This window comes from Pangasianodon hypophthalmus, chromosome 12 (assembly GCF_027358585.1).
Source record: "Pangasianodon hypophthalmus isolate fPanHyp1 chromosome 12, fPanHyp1.pri, whole genome shotgun sequence".
In the NCBI taxonomy this organism is placed as follows: domain Eukaryota; kingdom Metazoa; phylum Chordata; class Actinopteri; order Siluriformes; family Pangasiidae; genus Pangasianodon; species Pangasianodon hypophthalmus.
The window spans coordinates 16,347,091-16,372,075 of NC_069721.1; the positions used below are offsets into that span (position 1 = coordinate 16,347,091).

At 36.1% G+C, this 24,985-nt stretch overlaps 1 protein-coding gene across 2 annotated transcripts in view; it reads right to left on the reverse strand.

The window, feature by feature from the left end:
- Positions 1–287: 287 nt before the first annotated feature.
- The window catches only part of LOC113527542 (cadherin-10), a 40,598-nt gene continuing 15,900 nt past the window's right edge, over positions 288–24,985 (reverse strand). For both annotated transcript variants that reach the window (XM_026915469.3, XM_026915468.3), the window contains 10 exons: positions 23,111–23,405; positions 20,292–20,411; positions 15,067–15,234; positions 13,712–13,899; positions 12,393–12,646; positions 10,187–10,323; positions 7,517–7,635; positions 7,250–7,358; positions 6,694–6,945; positions 288–1,416 (listed from right to left, as the gene is read on the reverse strand). In XM_026915469.3, the coding sequence (XP_026771270.1) occupies positions 926–1,416; positions 6,694–6,945; positions 7,250–7,358; positions 7,517–7,635; positions 10,187–10,323; positions 12,393–12,646; positions 13,712–13,899; positions 15,067–15,234; positions 20,292–20,411; positions 23,111–23,405 (2,133 nt within the window). In that variant the 3' untranslated portion in view covers positions 288–925. The remainder of the gene's footprint in view (positions 1,417–6,693; positions 6,946–7,249; positions 7,359–7,516; positions 7,636–10,186; positions 10,324–12,392; positions 12,647–13,711; positions 13,900–15,066; positions 15,235–20,291; positions 20,412–23,110; positions 23,406–24,985) is intronic.

The following is a 24,985-nucleotide window of genomic DNA, read 5'->3' on the forward strand; positions in this document are numbered from 1 at the left end:
TTCTTTTTCTTCCCTTTTTTCGTAATAAGAAAAAACAGGCAATTACTTTTTACTTCTGACAGAATCGATCAGTTTTACACATCCTCCAAAAAAAATAAAAAATTACATGGTGCTGGGAAAGTGGCAGATGAAATATTAGATTTCAACTCTTCATGGACAAATGCTAAAAATGTGTCTTTTAAAGGAAAGGCTTAACAATTTTGGTATAACATTGTGCTGTGAATAAAACTGGTCAATCCATTGATTTCCAACTGATATAAATGACAGTAATGATGTTTAAAACACACTGGAGATTTTCAAAACTTTATTATCAAAATAAGTATAAAAATATAAATACAGTATAAAACAATATGACAGCATTCGACCAGAATGAAGACTGTATGACCAGGTTTCTACAAGATTACACTTTTCATTGTACATAATCTAATTCAATGTGCTGAAATGAATGCACACGTTGACACTTTGAACCAATAAAAAAACTTTCACTGTAACACTGCCTCTTAATCCAAGATACCAAATAGTTTACATGTATTTATTTTATATATGGTTTGCAATAAAAGCTAAGCTAATAATCAGATTGTTTTCCATTTATTTTGCAGTAAACATCAATAGTATAGAAAGCTGCTATCACTGTTCGTACGTACAAAACACATTATTCACACCATCGATCACAACAAATTCCTAAACTTCAAAGGCATCTTTATGGAATATAAAACAGAGAGAAGAGGAAGAAAGAGAAGAACTAGATCAATAATGAGAGGAGGAAAATAAATTTTTGAATCAAATCTCCCAATTCATTTGAGTATGATTTTCAAGTCTTTCTTGACTCTAACTGGATTATACAGTTGGGTGAAAGAGTGTTGATGTGAGTAAGCTCATGGAGTGATATGAGTCAGAATAATCAGGACAATGTTACAACAGCGTCTTAAGTCTCTCTATGCACCTCTTTTCCTATATACATATCTGCCAGTTTTTTGAATGGTGGCCCCCACTGACTAAGATAATCAAAATCTTGATCTCCTTCAGTTGCTGTTGACTCAAGTGAACTGAGTGATTCTGCAAGCGAACCATTGCCTTCATAAGCATAAGTGGCCAGGGAATCATACGGCGGTGCTGTGGGGTCCAAATCATTCTCCTGAAGACGGCCGTTAATAAAGTCCCTCACGTCTGCGTTGTTTTTAATGGGTGAGACACGTCGGAAGGGGAAGAGCATTTCTGGAATGATGTCACGTCTCATCTTGTTGGTGTCAATGACTTCAGGGTTCCTAAGAGTGCCAATGTCGAAGGCCTGTGTGTCTTCCTCTCCTCCACCCTCATCGTTGTAACTCACCACGTTGTCCCTCACGTCCTCTTTGGAAATGATCAGAGGCTCTTTCTTCCTCTGTCGCCTCAGCGCGGCAAACATGACCACAATCACTATAGAAACGGGCACAGGAAAACAAAAATATTACCATTTCCATAGCAACCGTTGAGAGAAACAATGCTTCGTGTCCCCTAAACATTCTGTGAGTGGATGGGACATCATCAGCTAGAGTGGTAAATATGAACAAAATGACTGAAAGCCAGCATGATCACCATAGCAACAAGCAAGAGAAAATGCTGTGATCGAACCCTGGGAGTGACCTTCATTTAGTGAGTGACCAGAGGGGAAAAAAAGCTTAGTAAAAATGGATTATATACAGTCATTAAGCCACAAAATAAATAAATAAATATACACATAAATAAATAAATAGAAAAGGGAACAATCAAGTATCCTCTGATGAGAACTACTAGTTCATTAGTTTATTAAAGTATTCAGAGGCCACTGGCTGGCTGAGGGCAGAAGAAGCGATAAGAATGGAGCTGGCATTGCATAAAACTGTGTAGGGCTCAACAGAAGATGCAGAGGAGTGTGTTTCAAAACGTGTCATGCATCACGAATAGTGCGATAGTAGCCATACACTATTTCTGATAAATACTTAGTACTGCCTAGAGATATAACATTGAAGTATTAATATTTCAGAAAAAAATAACAGTGTTTTGCTTTATTTTCCTCCTTGTCTTCATGTTCTGTTACTGTCCAAGGCTTTGAAAAGCACATATCAAGCTCAAACAACTTTTATTCATTTATTTATTTTTTCTGTCCTAAAATTTAATTGGGTATTTTGTATAAGGGCTGACATGCAGCACCGAGCTAATGTGAAAACTGGCATTAAGACCTGTTTTCGGTTTTCTTTTGAATAGGGAGCAAATTCTGTCTGAGAAGAGAGCAGGTGCTCCTGTTGGCAGCTTATTTTTTTTTTCCTGATCAGCTGCTGCTCTCTCCTCTCAGCAGGTAAATGAAGCAATTGCCCCTGCCTCCCACTCAGGTGTTAATTATGAAGGAGGCGCCGCAGGAGGTGTGTGTGCTGTGTGATGCCCAGACCAGAGGGCCACAGGTGGTGAGGGCTTGTTGAAGGTATGTATGGGTGAGTGTGTGGAGGGGTAGTTTTAGGTGGAGGTAGCAGCCTCTTGTCATGGCTCAGTAGCCCCCTTTCACTTTGTTGGAGTGCGGTGGTGAAATGGACAGCTCGTCAGAAAGAACTACTAAAACGGTGGAGCGAGGGGAAGGGAAGGTAATGAGCAAATGTCATGGTATTGCACTCAAGAGTCATAAATGCTAAGGTTTAACCATCAGTGCTATCACCTGTCTACTCAAGAATGAAGTACTGGTGGAAAGGGTGTCATAGAGACAGAGAAATCTGTGCAAAACAATCCTGTAATACTGCAAAACTGTATGATGCTTACTGCAGTTCGGCAGATATAGTAGAAGATGAGAACCTGTTAAATATAATGAGCTAAACCAGAATTTATTTTATATATATATAATTATTATCATAGTAATTATCAGCAAAATTAGCTGAGATGATTCACAGGGCAGTGGGTTATAGGTTAACAGTGATGCTACAAACCCGGCACACACAAATCTCTGATACAAACATAGTGACTCAAATAGTTGAACTAACGCAGATGATATTACCTCAGGTGGAACATGAGTCATGCTTGGTTAAGTGGCAAACTGAGAAAATGTCCTATCAAAGTGCCTCTGGTTATAACTGTGGCATATTTTAGCTCAGTGCTGCAGGGAGGGGGAAGGGGGGAAAAACTGTAGTTTGGTGGGTTTTTTTATGCTGCTTTAAAGTTTATCCAGGTAATTGTGGTGTTTTATGATGGCAGAAGCATGTGACCTACTTAGGGGCTTACAACAGCAGAAAGACCTTTCTGTCAATTGCATTTAATAATGAAAACAATTTTTCCCACAGTTGCATTTTCAGAGAAAGAGAGGGAGAGAGAGAGAGAGAGAGAGAGAGAGAGAGGCAGGAAAATAGACTTTCTGTAAGTATTACCTGCAGTAACATCTTAATGGGGTGCCCTACTTTTAACCTAGTTTGTGATTGTTTGTAGAAAATTAAAGGAGAAAAAAACATGAAAGTAGAACACACAGATCTGAAAGGGTCTCACAAAATATTTGATAAAATGTCCATGTGAATTGTTGATTTCACATATTCATATTCAGGTTGATTGTTTAGTTAATTGAGGGTGGAAACCAACATGGTGAATTTTTAAAATTTAACCACCCTGTAATTGTGTTCCAGTCAGGTTTGGCCAATTTGCAGTTTTGTGCAGTTTTCTGATTGGCATAAAGTTTAATGACTTTGTCCAGACTATAATGATAAAAGATCTGTGTTGTTGTTTTTTTTAATTTATTTTTTTCACAGTTTGTTAAATTTTTCAATTTTGTCAGATCTTACTAGCCATTGAAAATGAATGGGCCAAAAGGATGGGCAGTTTTCAAACTAAAGTTTGTTGTTTTGATCACTATTTGGCACCTTTCATTTTAGTGTTTAACCTGATTACATTTGTAATGCTTAAAAAGCAAATATCTTGGCTAAACTTTGACATAGCAGTCTAGCTTTAACAAAGCAGTGGCTGCTGAGGGGTTAAGACATTGGACTACTATTTGGCGGGTTGTATGTTCAGATCCTGATAATCTGCAGCTGCAGTTGTATAAATGAGATGGATGTAAGTTGCTCTGGATAAGGGCGTTTGCCAAATGCTATAAATGTAGCCTACCAGTCTTTGATAATCTCTCAACAAAATTTTGTTTTCTTCTGGTCTAGAGTAAATCAAATAAAACATAAAGTGTGCTTAATTTACTGTTGTGTAATATAATTTAAATGAGGTTTGTTCACCATAAATTCACTATAATTGGTGAGAATGGAGTTGCACAGTTGATGATAATACATTATTAAAAATATGCTTTATAAACAGTTCTCAGCGTGTTCTCCATGTTGGTTTCTTCCAGATTTCTTCCCACCTCTCAAAAAATATGCCAGTAGGTGGATTGGCTACTCTAAATTCCCTGTAGGTGTGAATGAATGTGTGAATGTGTGTGTAGATGGTGTTATGTGATGGACTGGCATTCCATCAAACATTTATTCCCACCTTGTTTCCAGTGTTCACAGGATAAGCTCTGGATTCACTACAACCCTGACCAGGATAATGTGGTTACTGAAGGTGAATGAATGAATGAATGAATGAATATACAACAGTATGCACTCATAAAAACAACTGGAATTTGAAAAAAAAAATGACAAGGGAAATGAAATGTTTGCCAAATTTCTAAAAAATCCAAAATTGCATATATTAATTTACGAGTTATCATTAAGACCTGTTCATGACAATAGTAGAAAATAGACAAGAATAAAAAAGTTTCAACTGATTATATTGCCAAAATCTGAATCAGCCATTTTATCAAAACTATTTGGAGGTTGAGATAAGAGAGTCAGCCCACCAAGGTTTGTGCACCTGGGGATGTTATAAATAGAATCTGTTCATGGCTGCAACAGTGAAGTGGCTGTGAAGTTACACAACCTGTTTACACTGATTCACACTGTTTTACAACATTTATCAAGCAGAGAGTAGATGTAGGTCACAGTACAGTGTGGCAGCACATGACATGCAATGAATGAACAGATACAGGTGAATTTGAAGAATGTATGTCTTGTGTATTACACCAGCGGATTGCAGAGATTCAATGGAGCATACATCATAATAATGAAAAAAAAAAAATATATATATATATATATATATATATATATATATATATATATATATATATATAGCTGTGTCTAAAAGACAAGACAAAACTGAAGGCAGCTTCCTTGTTTCCTTGCTGCCTATGCTGTCTCATAAGTTGTTGTCTCAGATAGCAGTGCTTTGATAGCTATGAAGATAAAAAGGACATGGTTTGAGGCAGGCTTTGAAGGAAACAGATATCATGATGTTGCCAATGTACTGACACTATCAATAGCTAACCCCAAAAATTTGTTAGGGTGGATGGATACTAGGTATAATAATAATAATAATAATAATAATAATAAAATTATGGATACAAATATACTTTATGGGTATTTATATTCTCGTGTGTTGCTCTCATTATGGTAACAGAAGAAAGCACATTTTGCTCCTTTTAACTCATCCACAGTAGAGAATAGTTTGCTTCTGCATGTGTTAATTTGGCCTTTGCACACTCAAAGAGTCCTTCTGGCAAGGAGGAAATAATTTACACTTTCAGTTTCTCAAAAATGTAGTTGTTCTGAGTCACATCAGTTCATTCCCAATACTGTCTTCACTGGTACTCCTTAGAAGGAATGATAAAGTCACCAAGTTGTGCGTGCTGTTTCTGTCATTCTGAATGAAAATGTATTATCAATTATGAGCTGAGTAACCACCACGCTCAGGCATGCATGACATACCATATATTTAATGAGAAAGGTTAGGTATGGATTTGGTAAATAAGAATTGGAAGGTTTCCACTATAGTTTTTAAGCCTGCATTGTTTAAAAAAAAAGAGCATCTAAAGGCTCCAGAAGTGACATGTTTTAATTGTTATTGATTGAATACGATATCATTGGCAGTGAGGAAACATTTAAACAAACACTGAACAAACCTCCAACTCTTGATGTTGATCTGAAATATAATTAAAGTAAAGGACTTTTACGAATAAAGTATTTGCCCACAAACTGATCCCTCGACATGGTGTATTCAATTACCATTTTTTTCACAGGCTAGCTCCTCCATGGGATTACGGAAAGTGTAGGATAATGAGGAAACATATACAGTGCTTTCAAAAACCTCAGAAGGCAACATTACAAACAAATATTCTATTCAGATATGATTTGGTGCATTCCTGCTTCTGAATATGAACAGTCGTTACATTTTTTAAATTTTGTGATGATTAAGGCTTTGAGTATTAACAGTATTAATGCAAGAAGAGAACACTGCAGATCATAACCAAAAATTTTACCAATGACTTGTTGACTTTTTGTCAAGGTCACACGTATGATGTGTTATGTCAAAAACTTTAACTGGGGAGGATAAGGACTATGGCTACACAGTTGTCCCCTCATCAGGGAAACCATATATTTGTTAGTTTCTCTTAGTAGGTATTAATGCACATTATTAAGTAACTGGCCTGTCATATGTTATTACATTGTTAGCTGCCATTTTTAGCCTAGTCAATTAGTTTTCTAGGGAACCAACACATAGGACTGGGCAAGCACACTGAACTGGATGGAAGTCGAATACCTGAGGGGAAGTCAAATATTTGAGAATCACGAAACGTTCAACAATGGACTTTGGATAAGTTCTGCTATTACAAGCTGTACTCACTGAGCAGTATGATGATACAGAGTAAGATAGCGACGAGCGCGCCAGTGCTCAGGCCGGCAGCGAGCAGTAGGGCTTCAGTACTGCAAGACTGCACGTTCCCACGGCTGTCGCAGGCACACACTCGCACGGTCAGAGTGCTAGTACTGCTCTGTATAGGGTAGTCATTGTCTGAGATCACCACGGGCAGAAGGTATGAGCTCATCTCGTGTCGGTTGAAGCTGCCCCTGCGTGTCAATATCCGTGCTGTGTTATCTGGAGAGTAAACAAACAAAATCACCAGGATTAATGGCCATGTCTCTGTTATCAGTGATGGGAAACAACCGTGTGATTGTTGTATCACTTTATTCTGAGATAATTCAATAGTGCTAGGATTTTTTTCAAACTCTTTTATTTTATTTATTTTATTTTTTTTACTATCAATTTTTGGTAGAGTGTATTACCACTAGCGTCAAAATGTCATAGTTGAATATTAAAGGTTATATCTGAGAATCATTTAATGCTAAAATGTATTGCAGAATTTCACATAATCACTTGTATTTCACCCTGTGATATTTACCTTCATTGTCAAAAATGGTAAAGTTAGGGTTGACTGTGCTCAGGCTGAAGACAAACTTATGCGTGACAAGTGGCTCGTCCGTATCCACAGCACTTATGGTCTGAATAAGCTAAAATACAATACGGCAATATTTTCATTATACATGGTTAATTTTCTGTTCAAGATCTTCATGTCATTTCACCTTACATGCAGTAATTATGGGCAAATAAACTTCAAATGATCATATATATGGCTGAAAAAGGGGAAACTGATGAACCGATCACATACCTGTCCAGCTTTGACATTTTCACAGACAAAGGTCTCATAATACATGGCAAACTCAGGAGCATTATCGTTTACATCTCGGACTTTGATAAACACAGGGACTCTAGTTTGTAGAGATGTACCTGAATGTGAGAAACAAGTTTGTGTAAGCAATCATAGAAAGGCAGATATGTTGTTCTGTATTCCATAATTATTATAATTATTTTCTATAGTGTTTTGGTTCTGTTGTTTTGGCTATGTAACATCAGATTAGATTTGATAAAAAAAAAAATAAAGCAATCAATACACGGTGACCTGTAAGCGCAAAAGACATTAACAAACCAAAAACTCAAAACAAATTCAGATACACAAAATCAGAAAATTGTACCAGCAATTTCAACAAAAACAGCACGTCAGTCTGAGAGACAGCAGAAAACAGAGCGCTGGAGGATGTTTGCAGTTAGAGGAATTATGAGCCTACATGAATCTACCGATGCCTTTATTCATGCTTATTGGTATTAATGGCATTCATGTGATGTTATTTTAGATATGCTGTCAACATCGCAGGGCATTAATATGAGTTCACAAATGCTGAAAACTGACATAAAGGAAGCGAGGTTATTCAGAAGAATTACACCCTACTATACTAAGTAACTAGATTATTGTTGCTTGTGATAGTCATATGCCTTGTCCAATCCGTAACGAGCATGTGATGTTTAATAAGGAAATACCCTTTCCATTTATAATTTATGTTATGTTTCCAAATTTACTGATGTGTTTGGTTTTGTTCTGATTTGCTGTATAGCTTTTGGTTTGTTTATGTGTTTTCCATTTAAAGGCCATCATATCAATACAAGGTTTGAGTGAATCATATAAAAACCACAGCTCTTTTGATTCATAGTTCCATTATTTCAGGGAACCATTTGTAACTGGGCAGCTTTATTTTGAAATAAAGTTTAACATTTGAATGTCGTTCTTTTTTGTAACACTCTTCCATACCTTTAATGAAGTCATTTTCAGTTCCTTCTGGTTTGGGGAGCTTTTTCCATTTAGTCAGTGAGAATCATTTCAACTGGGTTTGGGTTGATTGACTGATTTGAACTACTCAAGAATATGACACTTTTTTTGCCCTGAAAAACTCTATGCCTCAATTATTTCTGCAAGATGGAGTACCATCCACTGAGTTTTGAGGCATGTGCTTGGATTTATGCAACTAAAATGCTAAATGCATTCAGAATTATACCTGCTGCTTCAGCACATTATTAATAAGGCAAGTGAGCCAGTTCTATGCATGGATGGTGTGCTTGGTGTGCTTTTTCTTTTTCCATCACTCTGATACTAATTTTCATCTCATCTGTAAAAAAAACATTTTTTTATAAACCCTATTGTCTTTAAGGTCAAGCCTTTGATGCCATGCTAACATATTACGGTGTTCTGTTCCTTGATCATGTCCCTGATTTGTTCAACATATTTTATATTACACCTTTTTTAAGTCTCTTGTATATGAAATAATAATATTCTGAAATACTAATTATATTAGTGATGTGACAGAATATGATTTTTTTTAACTGTACAGATATGTTCTAAACAGAAACAAATACAAATATGAACAGTTTGTGCATTATTCTTTTTTGCCAAAAGACAAGATTAATGTGTGTGTATGTGTGTGTGTGTGTGTGTGTGTGTGTTGCACTGTGCAAAAGTCTTAGGCAAATGCAAAGAAATGCTGTAGAGCAAAGATGCCTTCAAAAATAATGAAATTAGATGTTTCTAAATTTAAAAAAGAGCAGTAAACAGTAATAAATGAAACAAAGTCCATATTTGGTGTGAAGACCCTTCGCAACAATTTGGGTAGTTTCATAAAGAAATGAGCTGTAAGTTTTACTGAGCATCTTGCAGAACCAGCTATAGTTGTTCTGGAGACGTTGACTGTCGCACTTGCTTCTTAATTTTGCAGCAAAATCCAGCAGCCTTCATTATGGTTTTTTTTGTCTAAAAAGTGGTCTCTTACATAATATTCTGCTTTCTTTACTGACATGCAAACATTTTTCTGTAACATTTAATTTTGTGCTGGAAAACTAATGTTTGGAAATCTAAAATGTTTTTGTACTGACTCGATAATGTAGAAGTCATAAAATAAAAATCTGTAACAACGTTAGGGATCCAAGACGTTTGCACAATACTCTATTATTATATACTCTATATATATGCAGATAACAATATGAATTATATTAGACTAGGTTATAATAGAACAACTATAATATGCATACAAATATATGTAAGAGATATATTTTGTATATACACTGTGTATGAAACAGTACCCAGATTACAACAGATAAATATATAGATAAATTTAGATATAGATACAAGTATGGATATTTGGGGCAGTAAACAGATACAGATGGAGCATTGTGTTCCACCCCTAGTGATTGCCTGAATTATGAATGTTGAGAAAATAAGATTTTAAAGGTGTAATTTAATTTTCATTAATTCCAAAAAAAAAAAAAAAATCAGCAATTGACAAATTATTGGCAAATTGGAGGCATTGTTGTTTGTTCATTTGTAATAAGCCCAACTCAAATGAAAATGTGCTAAAACAGAAAACAATGTAAAACCTTGCTTGTTCTCTTAGATAAGCATGTTCGTGTAAATTTCATAACAACTCTGCCATTAAAGTAAGAAAGCTGTGCTCACTGATTTCGGTGGCCAGGACGGAGATATTGTGCCATTTGGACGTCTCCCTGTCCAGAGTTTGCAGTGTGCTGATGGTGCCATTGTTGGAGTCAATATTAAACAGCCTCTCTAGGTCTGTGTGTCGATCGATGGTGTATCTGCAGAGAAGAATACCCATATCGAATACAGGCCAGAAGAAGAGTAATTATGGGCCAGCAGAGGGAGAAAGCACACACAGTTTTAGGCTTTAGTGCAGGCAAGCAGTGTTCATCATATAGTTATTACTAATGACCCTGAACAAGGCCTGCATTTGGGAAGCAGCCAAATAAACACTTAGGCACTAGTTTATTATTCATAAATGCTGGAATATATACAGTTTGACTTGCCAATTAGAACAAAATATGTTACTGGCTAAATCAATGTTAAAAGCAAAGCAGCTAAGAGTGTTTCAGCTGAGCTAGTTACTGTTTCCCAAAAATATAGGTCCTTCAGTAATTTTCCGTAGTATTCAATGACATTTATGGATTTGTTGAATAATTTATTTACCCAATATATTTGTTGATTATATTCTCAGCTGGATGTATTAGGTAGCTATGATTAAATGGAAATCTTTTCACCTGGGAGCGACTGTGCTTTAATAAGGTGACATTTTGTTAGGTCTCATTTGAAAGAGCTCAACTGCTGATCACTCTGACTATCCTATTTCTTTTGTTGTCAGGAAGGAAAGCAAGGAAATCCCTCATTTTAGACCCATTTATCAATGTCAACTTATATATTCTGGTGACATTTAAATGTGCAGTGTAGTACGATGTGTTGTAGAGAACCAGAGTGACAGCTTTCTGCATTCCAGACCGTGTGTGTGTGTGTGTGTGTCTGTGAGTGTATATTAGAACAAAAACAATGCAGGCTCTTTCAAATCACGTTTGTGACTTACAGAAGTTGGAAGGAATTCAAACTGGTGGTGCATGAGAATATTGGAATAAACAATGTCTGTACTCATGCCACTCAACTTCCTTAGGAAAATTACCAGCAGAGAATTCATGAATAATTTGCTTTTCTTTCACCTTTCCAATGATATGCATACAAAGACAATACAGCCACATACAGATAAGTAAACGAAGATGAAAAGCTTAAAGCTGAAATTTGATTTAACCAAGCAGAAAGATCACAATGTGATAAGAGGAGCCATTATGATGGAGCATTACATGTCACCTTTTAATGTGTTACTATACTCACATTCTGCATATTAAATCTACATATTTGGTGTTTTGCTACATTTTTGGTGTGGCATCTTTTGGTTCTGACAGAGCTGACAGTTTATTTTTTAGTCTGGTAGCCCAGCTTTTAACTATACCAGCTTCATCTGTAACTGAATATAGCAAACCTTCACACATACAAAACAATGCTTTAGTGAATGCTGTGCTGCAGAACCTCACATTATGGCTGGATACCTTTTGGGTTTAGAGGACAATTTTGTGAATTGTAATAACATCTTTTGTTAAGAGCAGCAGTAGGAGTGAATGAATAATTTTTAAGCAAATAAAAAATAGTTGCTTATAAATATTTTCAAATACTGTTATCTACAGAGGTGCCAGCATCTACGGATTAGCTGAAGCATTTAGCAATAAAGGGGGACACCTGAAAACTATGCTCTTCTGCTTTTTCAGGTAAAGCAGTGGTCAGACCAAACACAAATAAAATTCACCTGGCAAAAAAAGCCAATTCGCCAAAAAGGTAGACAAAGGCATATTTTTGCTTCTGGTAGTGGTTACTTTCACTTCACACCAACTTTATCTAAGTAAAATTTAACTTCACAATCTTCTGCCTTGTGAGCCAAGTGGGTGGGACTGTGGACCCTTTGGTTGGTAAAAAAAAAAAAAAATGGAGGCACTTCTAATTATGAAGTGGAAGATGTGTCTGTTTTCTTACTTTGGCTTGCCACTAACATGCACTAGGGTTTTTGTAGTAAATTTCTCCTAGGAATTTCTTAGTTGGTAATGTCGGCACATTTGTATCTAGTGTTATGTAATTAAACATGTTAACATGTTATCTAGCACAGAGAAAATGAGTTACCAGTGTTGTGCTTGAAAAAGCTTTGTTGTCTAAAATTGAATAGACTAAACAGGTCAATGGTGAGATATATACAATAATGCTATTAAAATAAATAAATAAATAAATAAATAAATAAATAAATATTCCATTTAGAAAAGTTTCATCCATCACTTACTTGACCAGGTGATTGGCAGCATCAGGGTCACGGGCACTTACAGTTCCTACAGGACTACCAGGCAGTGTGTCCTCGTCCACCTCAAAGATATAATGGGTCCGACCAAAAACAGGTGGTTCATCCACATCTGTAACTGCGATCCTGACTGTAGCTGTGTCGCTAAACGGACCCAGATGTTCAAATCGCCGATCCAGGTGTGTGTTCGTCACCTGAACACGCAGTGAGTACATCCTCTTGCTTTCATAATCTAGAGGCTGATGAGCAAAGAAGCAGTTAAAATATGGGCGATCTGAATAAAGTTTGGTTCTAAAATCCTTCTTTTGGTCTTTTCAGCTTTGGCCAGAAAGGTGCATTACTGTTATCTTTTAGCTTCTGCTGGACTTGAACTTTTCTCATTTAAAACTGATCTACTATGTTGTGCTCTTGCTTATCATTCCCCTTTTCTTCTATGTGGAGTATCTTTTTTTCGTTAATTTGCCAAGGACTGGCCTTAATACATCATTTAAATTGCATGTAGATTAGAAACTCAAGGCTTTTTTTTAACTTTTGTACCTCTGTATCTATCTCTAATTCGTATTTTAACAATAGGATTTGGATAATGGCCTCAGCTTCTTGAAAGCCTGTCCCTACAGGGAGAGAGAGAGAGAGAGAGAGAGAGAGCTAAGGCTAAGGTTAAGGCTGGCTTAACAACCCCAATAGATCCCTATACTATACAAAAGGGAATAAAGGAGTCTTTGGCAGTGAATAGAATTAAGCATCTTTGTAAAGTTAATAGGACATGATGGCTTTGATTGAAGGGATTACTTTCTCAGCACCTGTAACTCCAAATGCATGAGTATGCAGATGAGTGTGTGAATTTGGGCTGGTGCAGGGTTGGGAATGAAAAAAAAAAAAAAACCATGCAAAGAGCATGGGTATAAAAGGTATAAAAAATAGGATAACTGTACAGTACAATAATTTATTTTTCAGTAAATCATAATATCTTGCTTTGAAGAGAACAACTATTGCAATGCAAATGTTGAGTTATTTGGATATACAATAAAAAACTTCAGTAATTTTACAGTATATATTACAATATATAATACGATGGTTGCATATCATACTTTGAAATATTGTATCAAAATTTAAGGGATGTTCTGTTTATAGACAAAATATCTCAATTTATTTTGGGACATTATAATTCCATTATCACTGTGTAGCGTCATAGTAATATTATCTTATCCCTAGAGAATAGTGGAAGGTGGGTCCTTAGTACTGGATTGGATTATAGCAATTCACAGGATTCAGATGTTTGAAACATGTGATATCTCTCCATTCACCTTCTTGATTATGATCACCCCTTCCTGAGTAGTTCCATCTGTGATGATACTGAATACATCCTGTCCATCACCATCCAAAATGCTGTACCACATTTCGGCATTCTCCCCCGCATCTGCATCATTTGCTTTTATCCGGCCAACAGAAGATCCCACTTCAGCTGACTCGGCCGTGGAGAGATGGTATGCACCTTGGGAAGGAACGAGGGAAGTGAGTAAATTGAGTAAACATCCAGGTGCTTGAGTGAACCTTTTGTTCTCTCTGCCACTGCAGAGTGCATTTGTCTATTTGTTTACCCACGTCTCAGGGGAGACACAAAGCTGCCCCTGTATGGTTATTGTTTAATAGAATTTTAGCTCCAATGAACCACTGGAGTTTTCATGTATATGCCTATTTTATTCCTAGGCTTATGTCTTTCTGCTGTTGCCTCATGCACTGGATTTAAGAGTGTAGCAAAAAGAGGGATTATCAAACTAAAAGAAGCTCTATTGCCCTCTCTATTCTTCTTTCTCTATCACTCTCTTACACACATACACATACATATTTAATGTCTACTTCCATTAGAAATATCTATTTTTTTCATATTTGAAGTTTTCATGACAAGCATGTAAATGTGTCCTACAGAGATATAATGTGCCTTGCATAAGTATTTACTCCCTTGAACTTTTCTACATTTTGTCATGTTATAACCTGGAACTGGAAAAAAATGTAGTGTTGTAGTGTTTACAACCTTTCTCTGGACTGGATTTTTACAGTTTGATTTAATATATATACATACATACATCAAAGTGGTCTCATCTGACCAGAGAACCATTTTTCCACATGTCTTCTGAGTCTTCCATCATGGCTCTTGGCAAATTCCAAATGGCTAATGGCTTTCTTGTCAAAATTCTTTCATAAAGTTTTGTGGAGTCTCTAGCTTAAGGTTCTGTGATCAGCTTCTCTCATCCAAATTTTGGATCTCTCCAGGTCCTGCAAAGTTACTCTTAGTCTCTTGGTTGTTTCTCTGGCTAATGCCCTCCTTCCCCGGTCACTGACTTTTGGTAGACGGCCTCCTCTAGGCAGTCGTGGTTGTGGCATATTCTTTCTATTGTTTTATAATGATTAAAAAATATTCATTTTTTAAAAATAATCAAACCCTGATTGATACTTACTCAAGGTACTATATGTAGGACATGAAAACATTCTTATGCATCTTGACTCTAAGGGTTGTTTACAGGAAGGTCAAATGGAGAATGCACACAAGCTTTACAAAGGTCTCTACAAAGGATTACGTTTAACCCAACTCAATGCAGTGACTTTGATTTTTTCTTAATAATGATGTTCACATGTACAGCATGTAAAAGCAGGAACTTACTATGAGGGAAGCGAGGAGGGCTGTTGTTGACATCCAGCAGTGTGATATTGACTGTAGCAGTCCCTGAGAGACCACCCATCTGTCCTGCCATGTCCTTAGCCTGGATTACCACCTGGTAGTGTTCCCTGTTCTCTCGTATCATATTGGGCAGAGCTGTCCTTATCACACCTGATGGAAAAAAAATGCATGGATATTATGACCTTAGCATTGATAGGTTCTATCTGACATTTTGTATTATCTGGCATGTAACTTCATTATCAGAACATACTTATTTTCCATTTTGTAGTAATCCAAATCCATCTATTAAAACTATATAGATTTAATGCTTAAAATTGTGTATTAAATATGGAAATATGACTACTTACAACATGTGTGTAATTACACACCTGAATTCCACAAAGGGTTCACCTGTTGTGAACTAAATAAAATACTCCAAATAACATCATGATTAGATTAGCTTCATGACATCAATTTAGTATCTCATGGACACAACTGTGTGCAGAATTAGCTGTTGGCACATAATACCAAAACAAAGGAAATAACAGGATTTTAGAACACAGCCTTTTAACCCTTGCCTAAGCTTCTGGTTTCTGTTGATGTACTTTTAGTTCATCATTTTATAATGAGCATGATAAAAATGAATTTGCAGTGCTTGATGAAGTAATTGCAACTTGGACTATTTATGCACAACATTTAAGCAATATCACATGTTACACTGAAGAACTGTTGTATAAAAGTGCTGAAAAAGTGCGGTTATACTGAAGAACTGTTGTAATCGCAGCTGTGCCGGTATTCAGGATAACGTGCAATATTGCTGTTATACAACAGTTCAACAAACAAGAAATTAATATCAAGTAACACATAATTTATACAAAATGTGATCAAATATTAGCCGATTATGGAAATAAATCCCGAAGAAGCCACAGTTGGAAACAGCTTTGCGTGTTGCCATGCTAGCATAGCGACTCACTGACTAGCTTACTGCCTGTTGGGCCCAGATTGATTTTTACATTCCTTTTAAAGGTGCATCTGATTTTTCTATTCATTATCTATTCCAACATTTTCAAGGGATGGTCTCCAGGAGGATTTTAGCAAGCTCTCTGACCTACAAAAAACTTTACATTTAAAATCTGATTTTTTTTTTTTTTACAAAGATTTACATTAGCTATTCTATAGGTTTTTAAGGGGAAAAACGGCTAACATACGTGTGCTTACTCACTGCCATAATCTCCCTTGCTTCCAGCCCTGCATCAGACAATTTTTGAATTGCAGTGGCTCTCAGACTGTGGTTAGTGTATGATTGAGTCCTGCCCTCCTTGCACATTCTGGGCAGCATTTGAGCCAGATGATTCACTCCCAAAGGAATAGCGGTATACCAGATGATACTGTTGAGAACAGTTGTTCTTTGGGCTGCAGGTAGAGGGCTTTTGCTTTTGGGTGGAATTTTGCTAAGGTATTACTACAGCGAGGCTACTACATACAAAATGTAACTGGATGCCATACCAGACCTTATTTAATAAACCCTTTGGGTTGCCAGGGTCTAGTGCAGCAGCGTGTCTCAGTTTGTCCCTTGGATGAAAACAGAGTGTAGCATATTGTTATATCTTTACCCACCCATCAGATTTGTTTTACCATGCCTTTGAAAACATTGTTGGCTGATGTGAACTCTGAGTCCTGCATCAAATTCCATGTACAACTAAGAGGGGGTTCACTGATGCAATGATTTATCCCAACCCAGAGCCCAAGGTAGCTACTGATGTAAAACTCCGTAAGGCTCTCCCTTACTGCTCCAAATGGATCCATACAAATCCCTTAACACTGCGCTTAAGTCAACACTGCACTTTTTTTTTCATGGAGACAAGAGTTAAAGCAATTGACAGCCCATTTTATTTGTTTTACAATATTAGATTCATTTAGGCTTTTCTCTAAAATGTCTAAATCTACCAATCATTGAGTGATGCAATAATTCATCTTTTTTTTCTTCTGAAACAGCTCCCAGAATATGGGTATGGTTCACCCCCACTTTTTTGCCAAGTTATCACCACTGTTCACTTTGTGAATTAAATTAGCCAGCTAGTTAGCAGTGTGTAGTGTAAAGCAAACAGAATGAACAGAGTGTTCAGAATGAACCAATCACATTCAAAGTCATGTTCAAAAGTAATTATATGGCTGTCATCAATGAAGTGATTCTAATTAACTCCAAATAAAGATCAGCTGTTTCTGTAGGGTTTTCTTCACATCTTCTTGGTTTCATCTGACTGCTGTCATGGTCCACAAAATGCTTACAAAGCCTGTACAGGATCTCACTTTTAAAAACGTTAGATGTACCATGGTGCCGCATCTCTTCAGCTGGGAGTGGGGCTGTAGTCAAGATAGCGGGAACCATGGATAGCTCCAAATACCAATCCTTTGGCACAAAAGCTCTGAACTGTCTGAACCACAGACCTCTGTTAGACAGCTGAAGATGAAGAAAATGATAATGACCCAAAGCAAAAACAAAGGAATGGCTTCAGAAGCAGATCAGCATTGTGGAATGGGCCAGTCAGAGCCCTGATCTGAATCCTTTTGAAAATCAGTGGAATGACTTGAAGAGGGCTGTGCACAGGAATTTGATAGATCTGAAGCATTTTTGCAAGGAAGAGGGAAATGCCAAATCATTGCTACAGTATATTACATTAAAGGTGAAGAATGATCTGACAGGGTTTATCTTGGTTTCAAATTTTACATCACAAAGTCCTGCAATTTTATCAGGGGTGTGTAGACTTTTATTGTGTATGACACTGAGCTATTAAACTAAAAGTTTGTTGATTTGTTAGGACCTATTTATTTATTTATTTATTTATTTATTTATTTATTTATTTATTTATTTATTTATTTATTTATTTATTATTTGTTTCATTGACATAAGTAAAATAAAATGGTAGTATTATACATTTAGGTATCAAATAATTCAATTAAAGTTTATTCAATACAAAATTTGGTGATGTCATCAATTACTGAACAATTACTGAATTACTGAATAAAATGGGCTCTCTGCAAAGGCTACACATTCTTTCATGAATCATATAATTGAGAGATACTTAATCATGAGCTCAAGAAAACAATATTACCTTATGCAACCTTATAGAATATGTTTTGATATGCATTTGACATATCCACTTAAATGTCTATGGATTTTGCTTATGTTTAATTAAAGCACTTTGAAAGGCTCTACTGAGCTGTAAATATGGTAAATACTCTTCACCCATATGAGAGCTTTTAATATTAAAATATGTTGTTTGCCATGACCAAGCTACTACAGCAGCAGAAGGACTTTTATATAATAACTATCAAACTTTGTTTTACTGCAAATCCCTAGCAACACTGTAGATTTTTTTAGTCTGGCATAATGATTTCACATTGATTTAGATAGAAAGCATATTGGCTTAGAGTGAAACCTGATTGAATAAAACAGATCATCCATCAACTACATTAGCTGTATCTAGTAATAGGACTGTCATGCCTGTTGCATTGAATTTTGCTTATATGTTTTAATGTGTGATTTAGTTTCTCAACAGCAGACAGACTGTCTCTACACTGAAAAAAAAAATCTCTTTGAATTTACTTAATTCAAATGCATACATCGGTTCCACATGATTGAATTGAGGTACATTAACATAATTTGTTATCGTACATACATACGTAAACCATACATAACATTTTTTCTTAAATCTAACCGACCACACATTCCATTTTTTCAGTGTAATTCAAGTTTATTGTACAATACCTGTACTGCGCACATGCCGATAAAACATTAATAATTCAGTCATTAATAGTATTTTTACATTTTTGGCATGTGAATTTGATTTATATTAATTTAATTTATAAATGTGCATAAACACATGCATTACTGTAGCACTTGGTTTTATTTTGCTTAGCTTTTTTGTGTTTAGACAGTTTTAGTCATAATTTTTGTCTTTTGACAAAAATATCATTTAAATTTTGTCAATAGTTTGTCATGTCATATTCATTAAATTTGTCAAATTTTCTCTAGCTAAAATGGCATCTAATTTTAGTCAATAATAGCATTTTAGTTGACAAGAAAGTGCAAAATTAAACCAAATATTCAAACATTTTAAGTATTAATTTAAATATGTGACAACATTTACCAAATGTGTTGTTACAGAAAGAGCATATTCAAAATGAGATTTAAACATTCTGACTATCACTGATAGTTGGTCATTCATGTCATTTTGTGTAGATGCAGGTTGTAATATTTAATTTATGTTGTGTATGAATCTGATTAATCTCTTTTAAGATGTGTTTGGGTAAGTTGATTGCCCAAGTTTACTGGTTTTCATTCACTCAGCTCACGCAGCTTAAGCAGGTCTTTCCTGCTGATATCTACACTAAAAAAAGCTAATTAAATCCATACTCTCACCTGAACTGAGGATCAAAACCAGGCTGCTGGCATTCTACAACAGCTACATTACCACTGCACTATTCTACCACACACATTTTAGCTATGTTAATTTAAATACATAGTTATAGTACCTGTACTATGTGAATTGATCATGCTCACTTTACATAATTCAGTCTTGTAATTAGAAACATTTTTTAAATTAGGTCAAACATAAGCACTGAAATCATGTTTTGATGAGAAATATATTTTTATATAAACCAAAGACCACAGAAATATTTTTATATAAACCATTGGTAATATTTTTCTTAAATCTGACCGACCACGCACTCATTTTTTTTTTTCAGTGTAGCTCTATATTCAGGTACAGTCATTCCCTGTTAAGACACTGGGATGTGATTTAGGCTGACAGAGGAATGAGTCTAAGGTGAATGGGTAAACATTCTGCATTTCAAGCATCTAAATGGGTTATAAAAGGCAGAATGCAACCACGCAGTGCAATGCTCAAATTGGATTTCTCATACAGTTGCATTAGCCCATAGCTGTACTGCACTGCTTTCAATACGGTGACCCAGAATAACTTGTTCACTTAGGTAGAAAATGCTCTGAGTAGCATGACCGCCTAACATCACAGCACAAGCTCAAGGGATGAAAGGACATTGCTATGGAAGTGAGTATTACTACTGATTCCATGTAGAAAACAGAAATATGTGCAGCTGGTATACTGTGGAAATGGAAGTAGTAAAATGGATTTTATTAAATAGACAAAAAACAAATGAATGTTATTAAAATTACTTTTCAACATCCAATCTTGTGGTGTATTTACCTGTTTCAGGTTCCACAGAGAAGTACGGCTGTCCTTGTAGTATGCTGTACACAAGCTTAGCACTGTTTCCATAAGATTCATCATCGGCATCTGTAGCAGTTACTCTCATCACAAATGCACCTGGGAAAAGGGAAAAAAGAGGAGAGAAAGATTCAATGAAACAAAATTTTCAAAATAGTTCACATAGCAAATCATCATGTCCCAATTTTCATATCAGAAAATAACGTATACTACTACTACTATAATTATGACTAAGAAGAAGAAGAAGAAAAAGAAGAAGAACTTAGCCGTTCTTCTTCATAAAAACACATCTTGGTGGCACTATGCCGGCATGTGCACACCCTCTGAGTTATAATTAAAACATGTAAATGTGTGCACCCCCCAGTGTGACCAGTGATGAAGGCCAGACACTGCTAGATCATTTGCTCTTTTATCCCTGATCAGCTTATATCATGGTGTTTAATATCTGATTCATAATCTCATAATTACCTTCCCACTACTATGTGATGAACTTTTCTTTGATAGTCAAAATTCCATCCGTCTAGTACTACTGGGTCATCTCATCCTTTTTCATGCTCTCTCTAGCTAGGGATCATGAAACCAGAGTAACATAGTCTGATCTGCTCAAAGAATTATAATTAGCCTAATTAAACCAAAAGTAGGCTATCTCAATTTATGATAGGATGACATTTTTAGTTTCCTTCCCCATTCAACGTAGTATAATTGCTTTAAATTAATGTTTCATCTAGATATTATACTAAGAGTGAAAAAATGCTAACATTAATAGTATAAATAGCCTGTCAAACAGAAATACAAATTCTTCTTTGAATACAGCTTTGTTTGGTTTTCTGCGACCTAATGGTAATTTTGTTTGACCAGTAAAAATTAATCAAGCTGTTATGTCTGAAAGATTAAATATTATTAAAAATGAATTGAAAAATTGAATAAAAAAAGATTTGTTTTAATGCGACAATCAAAACTCATCATAATCATCCAAATGGTCTCTGAATCAGTCACTCTGTCTCTCTGTATTCATGTATTACAAACATTTCTTCCCACTTTTGAATAATTTTTAAAGGTGACCCAGCTCTTCGATCTTGCTTAGAAAGGTGTGCACATGGTGTCTCCCACCCATCCATGTTGTCCTTGGCATCTTCAAGACCTCCATTGAGTGGTGTTCACTTTCGGCCCAGCTTGGAGAATACTAATGAACTCAAAAACATCTGTCGCTCTCCGATGGTGCTGGGAAAACATGGAGCGAGCAGAGGCTCACACTTCACGGATGGCCAGGCCTGATTAACAGAGAGCACGTTCACAACACATGGCCGGTTTGTTCGGCTTAAACGCAAGTGCCACCCATGACCTCTTGACTCAACACATGCTGTGCGTTTGAATCCGCTCTGCATGGAGAGGGATGAGAGGAGGGAGGAAAACGAGTTGGCTTATAAGTGCAGTGTCCCATTTAGAGGTGCTGTGTATGATGTAACTCCAAAGCCCATGGAGAAATAGACAAATGAAAGGGAGAGCGTGGGCTTGTTGGAAAAGAGTCTTAGGATTTCAAGTGTAAGAGCCCCAGGAAGCTGGAAAAAGATCCATTAAGAGTGTTACTTTTACCTCCAACTTCTACTACATGTGACCCATTACATAAAAGTCACGTTTTGCAGATAGAGTGATGTTAAAAAGATAGAGTGATGTTAAACCAAATCATGAAACACTGAAACACTACATAGTCCATTCCGATTCTAAAAATTCATGTGTATGAAACTGTTTCATCATTTGTTAAATTAATGAACAAAAGTTATTCATTGCAATATAAAATACGTTTATCACTCTGCAGTGCACTAATTTCCACATATTGCTAGAGTTTAAGCCTTCAATTTATGCAGCTCACTAAGTTTAAGGAGCTGAAAATCCTTGTACTGTCACAAACCTGCCATGACTCATTTCACTTAGATTAATTTTCTTGAGTGCAGATTTGTTTGTCAGCCATGATATCATTAATATCAACAATGACTATGTTATTCTAACCCTAAACTTCTATTCAAAACACTTTGTCATGCATTGTCTCATCTGCAAATGAGCTTTGATTTATTTGAGATAAAGCCACAGGCTAATTTGGGGCTTCAGAACAAGTAATGGATTTCCACATGCTTTGGTGCATTCATCTACATTTATTCAGTCTGTTTCTTAATAGGTGTAAAAAATCATTGACGATAATAGGATTAATTAAAACAGGATGAAGTCATTTTCTTTTAATTATCTAAGGTTGAATGTTCTTCATACCTTTTAATGACAACAAGAGAAATAAATATAATTAGACCTACAAATTCCAGCACTTACCAGGGAACATTGTATCATTTAATGCTATGAAAATGTTTGTATTCTAGATGCTAGATTCTAGTTTCATGACGAAAATGTGTTTATTCTATATGTTTCGTGAGCCTCCAGTGAGAGACGTACCATTTTTTCTGTTGGAAAATACATTTTTAAGTAGTCAAAAGTCTATGAGCAATCTGATTATGTAGAATTTTTATTGTAGACATGCAATTTTATTTCACATGGTGTAAGGACGGTTTATAAAGGCACCTGAATTCAAAAGTGAAATCCAGTAAGTAGAGGGGATAGCTGATGTTAGAATTCAATGGGGCTGTTGAGGCGTTACTTCTTATTGAATAAGATGTACTTCACTTTAAGTAGATCACAGAAACCTCTGAAGCAGGCAGTGCCAGAATCAGCAAAAAAGTCTCATTACAAAACAGTCAGAACTTGCCAGCTGCTGTTGCACAAGTGTGTCACAACAAAATAATGTTTGAACTTACCAACATTGGACATCTCAGGTACGCTGGCCACATAAGTGTCCTTACTGAACTTTGGCTCGTTATCGTTGATGTCATGGATTTTGATGATGAATTCTGAGGCCCTCTCCAGGACGTGTCCAGATGTTTTGTTGACCGCTTTAGCGCTGAGTGTGTATGAGGACTTCTCTTCTCTGTCTAATCTTCTGGTGGCATGGATATCACCAGAGTTTTCATCAATCTCAAAAACTGTGCCTGCTCCATCTCCAGTAAGGACATACTTCACAGAACCATCCTCTGTGTCCATATCAGAATGAAGCTAAAAATAAAAAAATGATGTGTTAATTGCATGTGTGGGTACGGAATTGTTCCCTATCTCTACTAATTTTTTTAGTGCAACTTTTTCAGCATTTTCTAAAGCACACACAAAATTATTTTTTCAGTAGCATGAAATCTGGTGATTATACAAGGAATAACCTAAAGGCCTTGTGTGATGATTGCAACATTTTTCCCATTGAATGTGTATTACATAAGGAATAAAACATGGCAGGGCATGCTGTTGTAGGATAATATTCACTGACACAGTGGTGTGATGCAGCCCGATGTAAAGCTGGACTCGCAAAGCCCTCTGTCCCAAAGACTTTCTTGTGTCTGAAAATGTAAAGTTACAGCTTTACCTCTGACTGTCACAAAGTGCAGACACTTGAGACTTCTTCCAACAATGTTAAATAAATGTCTTCTTACAGAAAACTTCACTATATCCACAATTACACACTGAATTTTAATCTGTTTATGTGGAGTATCTGCTATACAAGTCCCTGTGTAAGTTGATATAAAACCTGTAGTCAGAATAAACGTGAATCAGGTACAAACAGTCATGTAACGTGAGTGGTGTGATCATGTGATGTGCAGTGGCTGATGGGAGTCGTAGTCCTGCGCCATGCATGTTAGTATGAAGTCTATTATTAACTTTATCTAGCTAATGGCAAATAATAACAGCCATGCTCTATAGTATAATCAGGTTTATTTATGTATTCATTCATTCATTCATTCATTCAGTTGCTACTGCTCAACATACCAACCTTTCAGCAGAACATCTACTGTGGTAAAAAAATTTTAGGAGATATTTCAATAATGCCTTAACAGTCCGCCCTCGAAAAATAAATAATAATAATAATAATAATAATCACTGTGCATCTATACAGCATGCAGTATGTGCCAAATTCCTGTCAACAAGATAACCCACATGTTAACTCAAAACCATTTTTGGTTTTGAACACAGAAACTTGTTTCTCCCAAGGAAAACTTTTTTTGCACCTGTCTCTTAGCAACAAGAGTAGTTGTGCACTGGCTACCTCTCAAACTGATTGCCGTGCTTCTTATCTTGATTGAAGATGCTACCTGAAGAGGACTTCACTGGAACTACACACGTCCCATCAGAAAGAAGCGATCAGTACCAAAATCATTAGACAACACTGTTATGTCCTGTTTGTCCTCAATATTTTATAAAATCAGTCACTGTACTATAAGAAACAAGGAACATTGTCTCTATTATATTAGTAGTATAAGGATCATTGGAGGCCACAGTTTCATGATTAGAGTAATTACAGCTGACTGCAGGCTATAATTGGGTGCTCCTTTTTCTCTTCGTCTGCAACCACATCAGGATGCCGATAGGCTAATTTGAGTGGCTCATGCTTCCATTTAGGGATTGTGTCACCACATGCTATCACTGTTTCAAATCATGCAATTACATTAGCTGTCCATTAAACCGTGCACAGTTGTTAGCTGTGACGAGGATATTGCAAATTTAAGATACTGTATTTTTGCATGTATGCACTCTCTTCTTCTGTAAATGGCTTGTTTGTGTGTTTATGTGTGTGAATGTACATGTTTTAT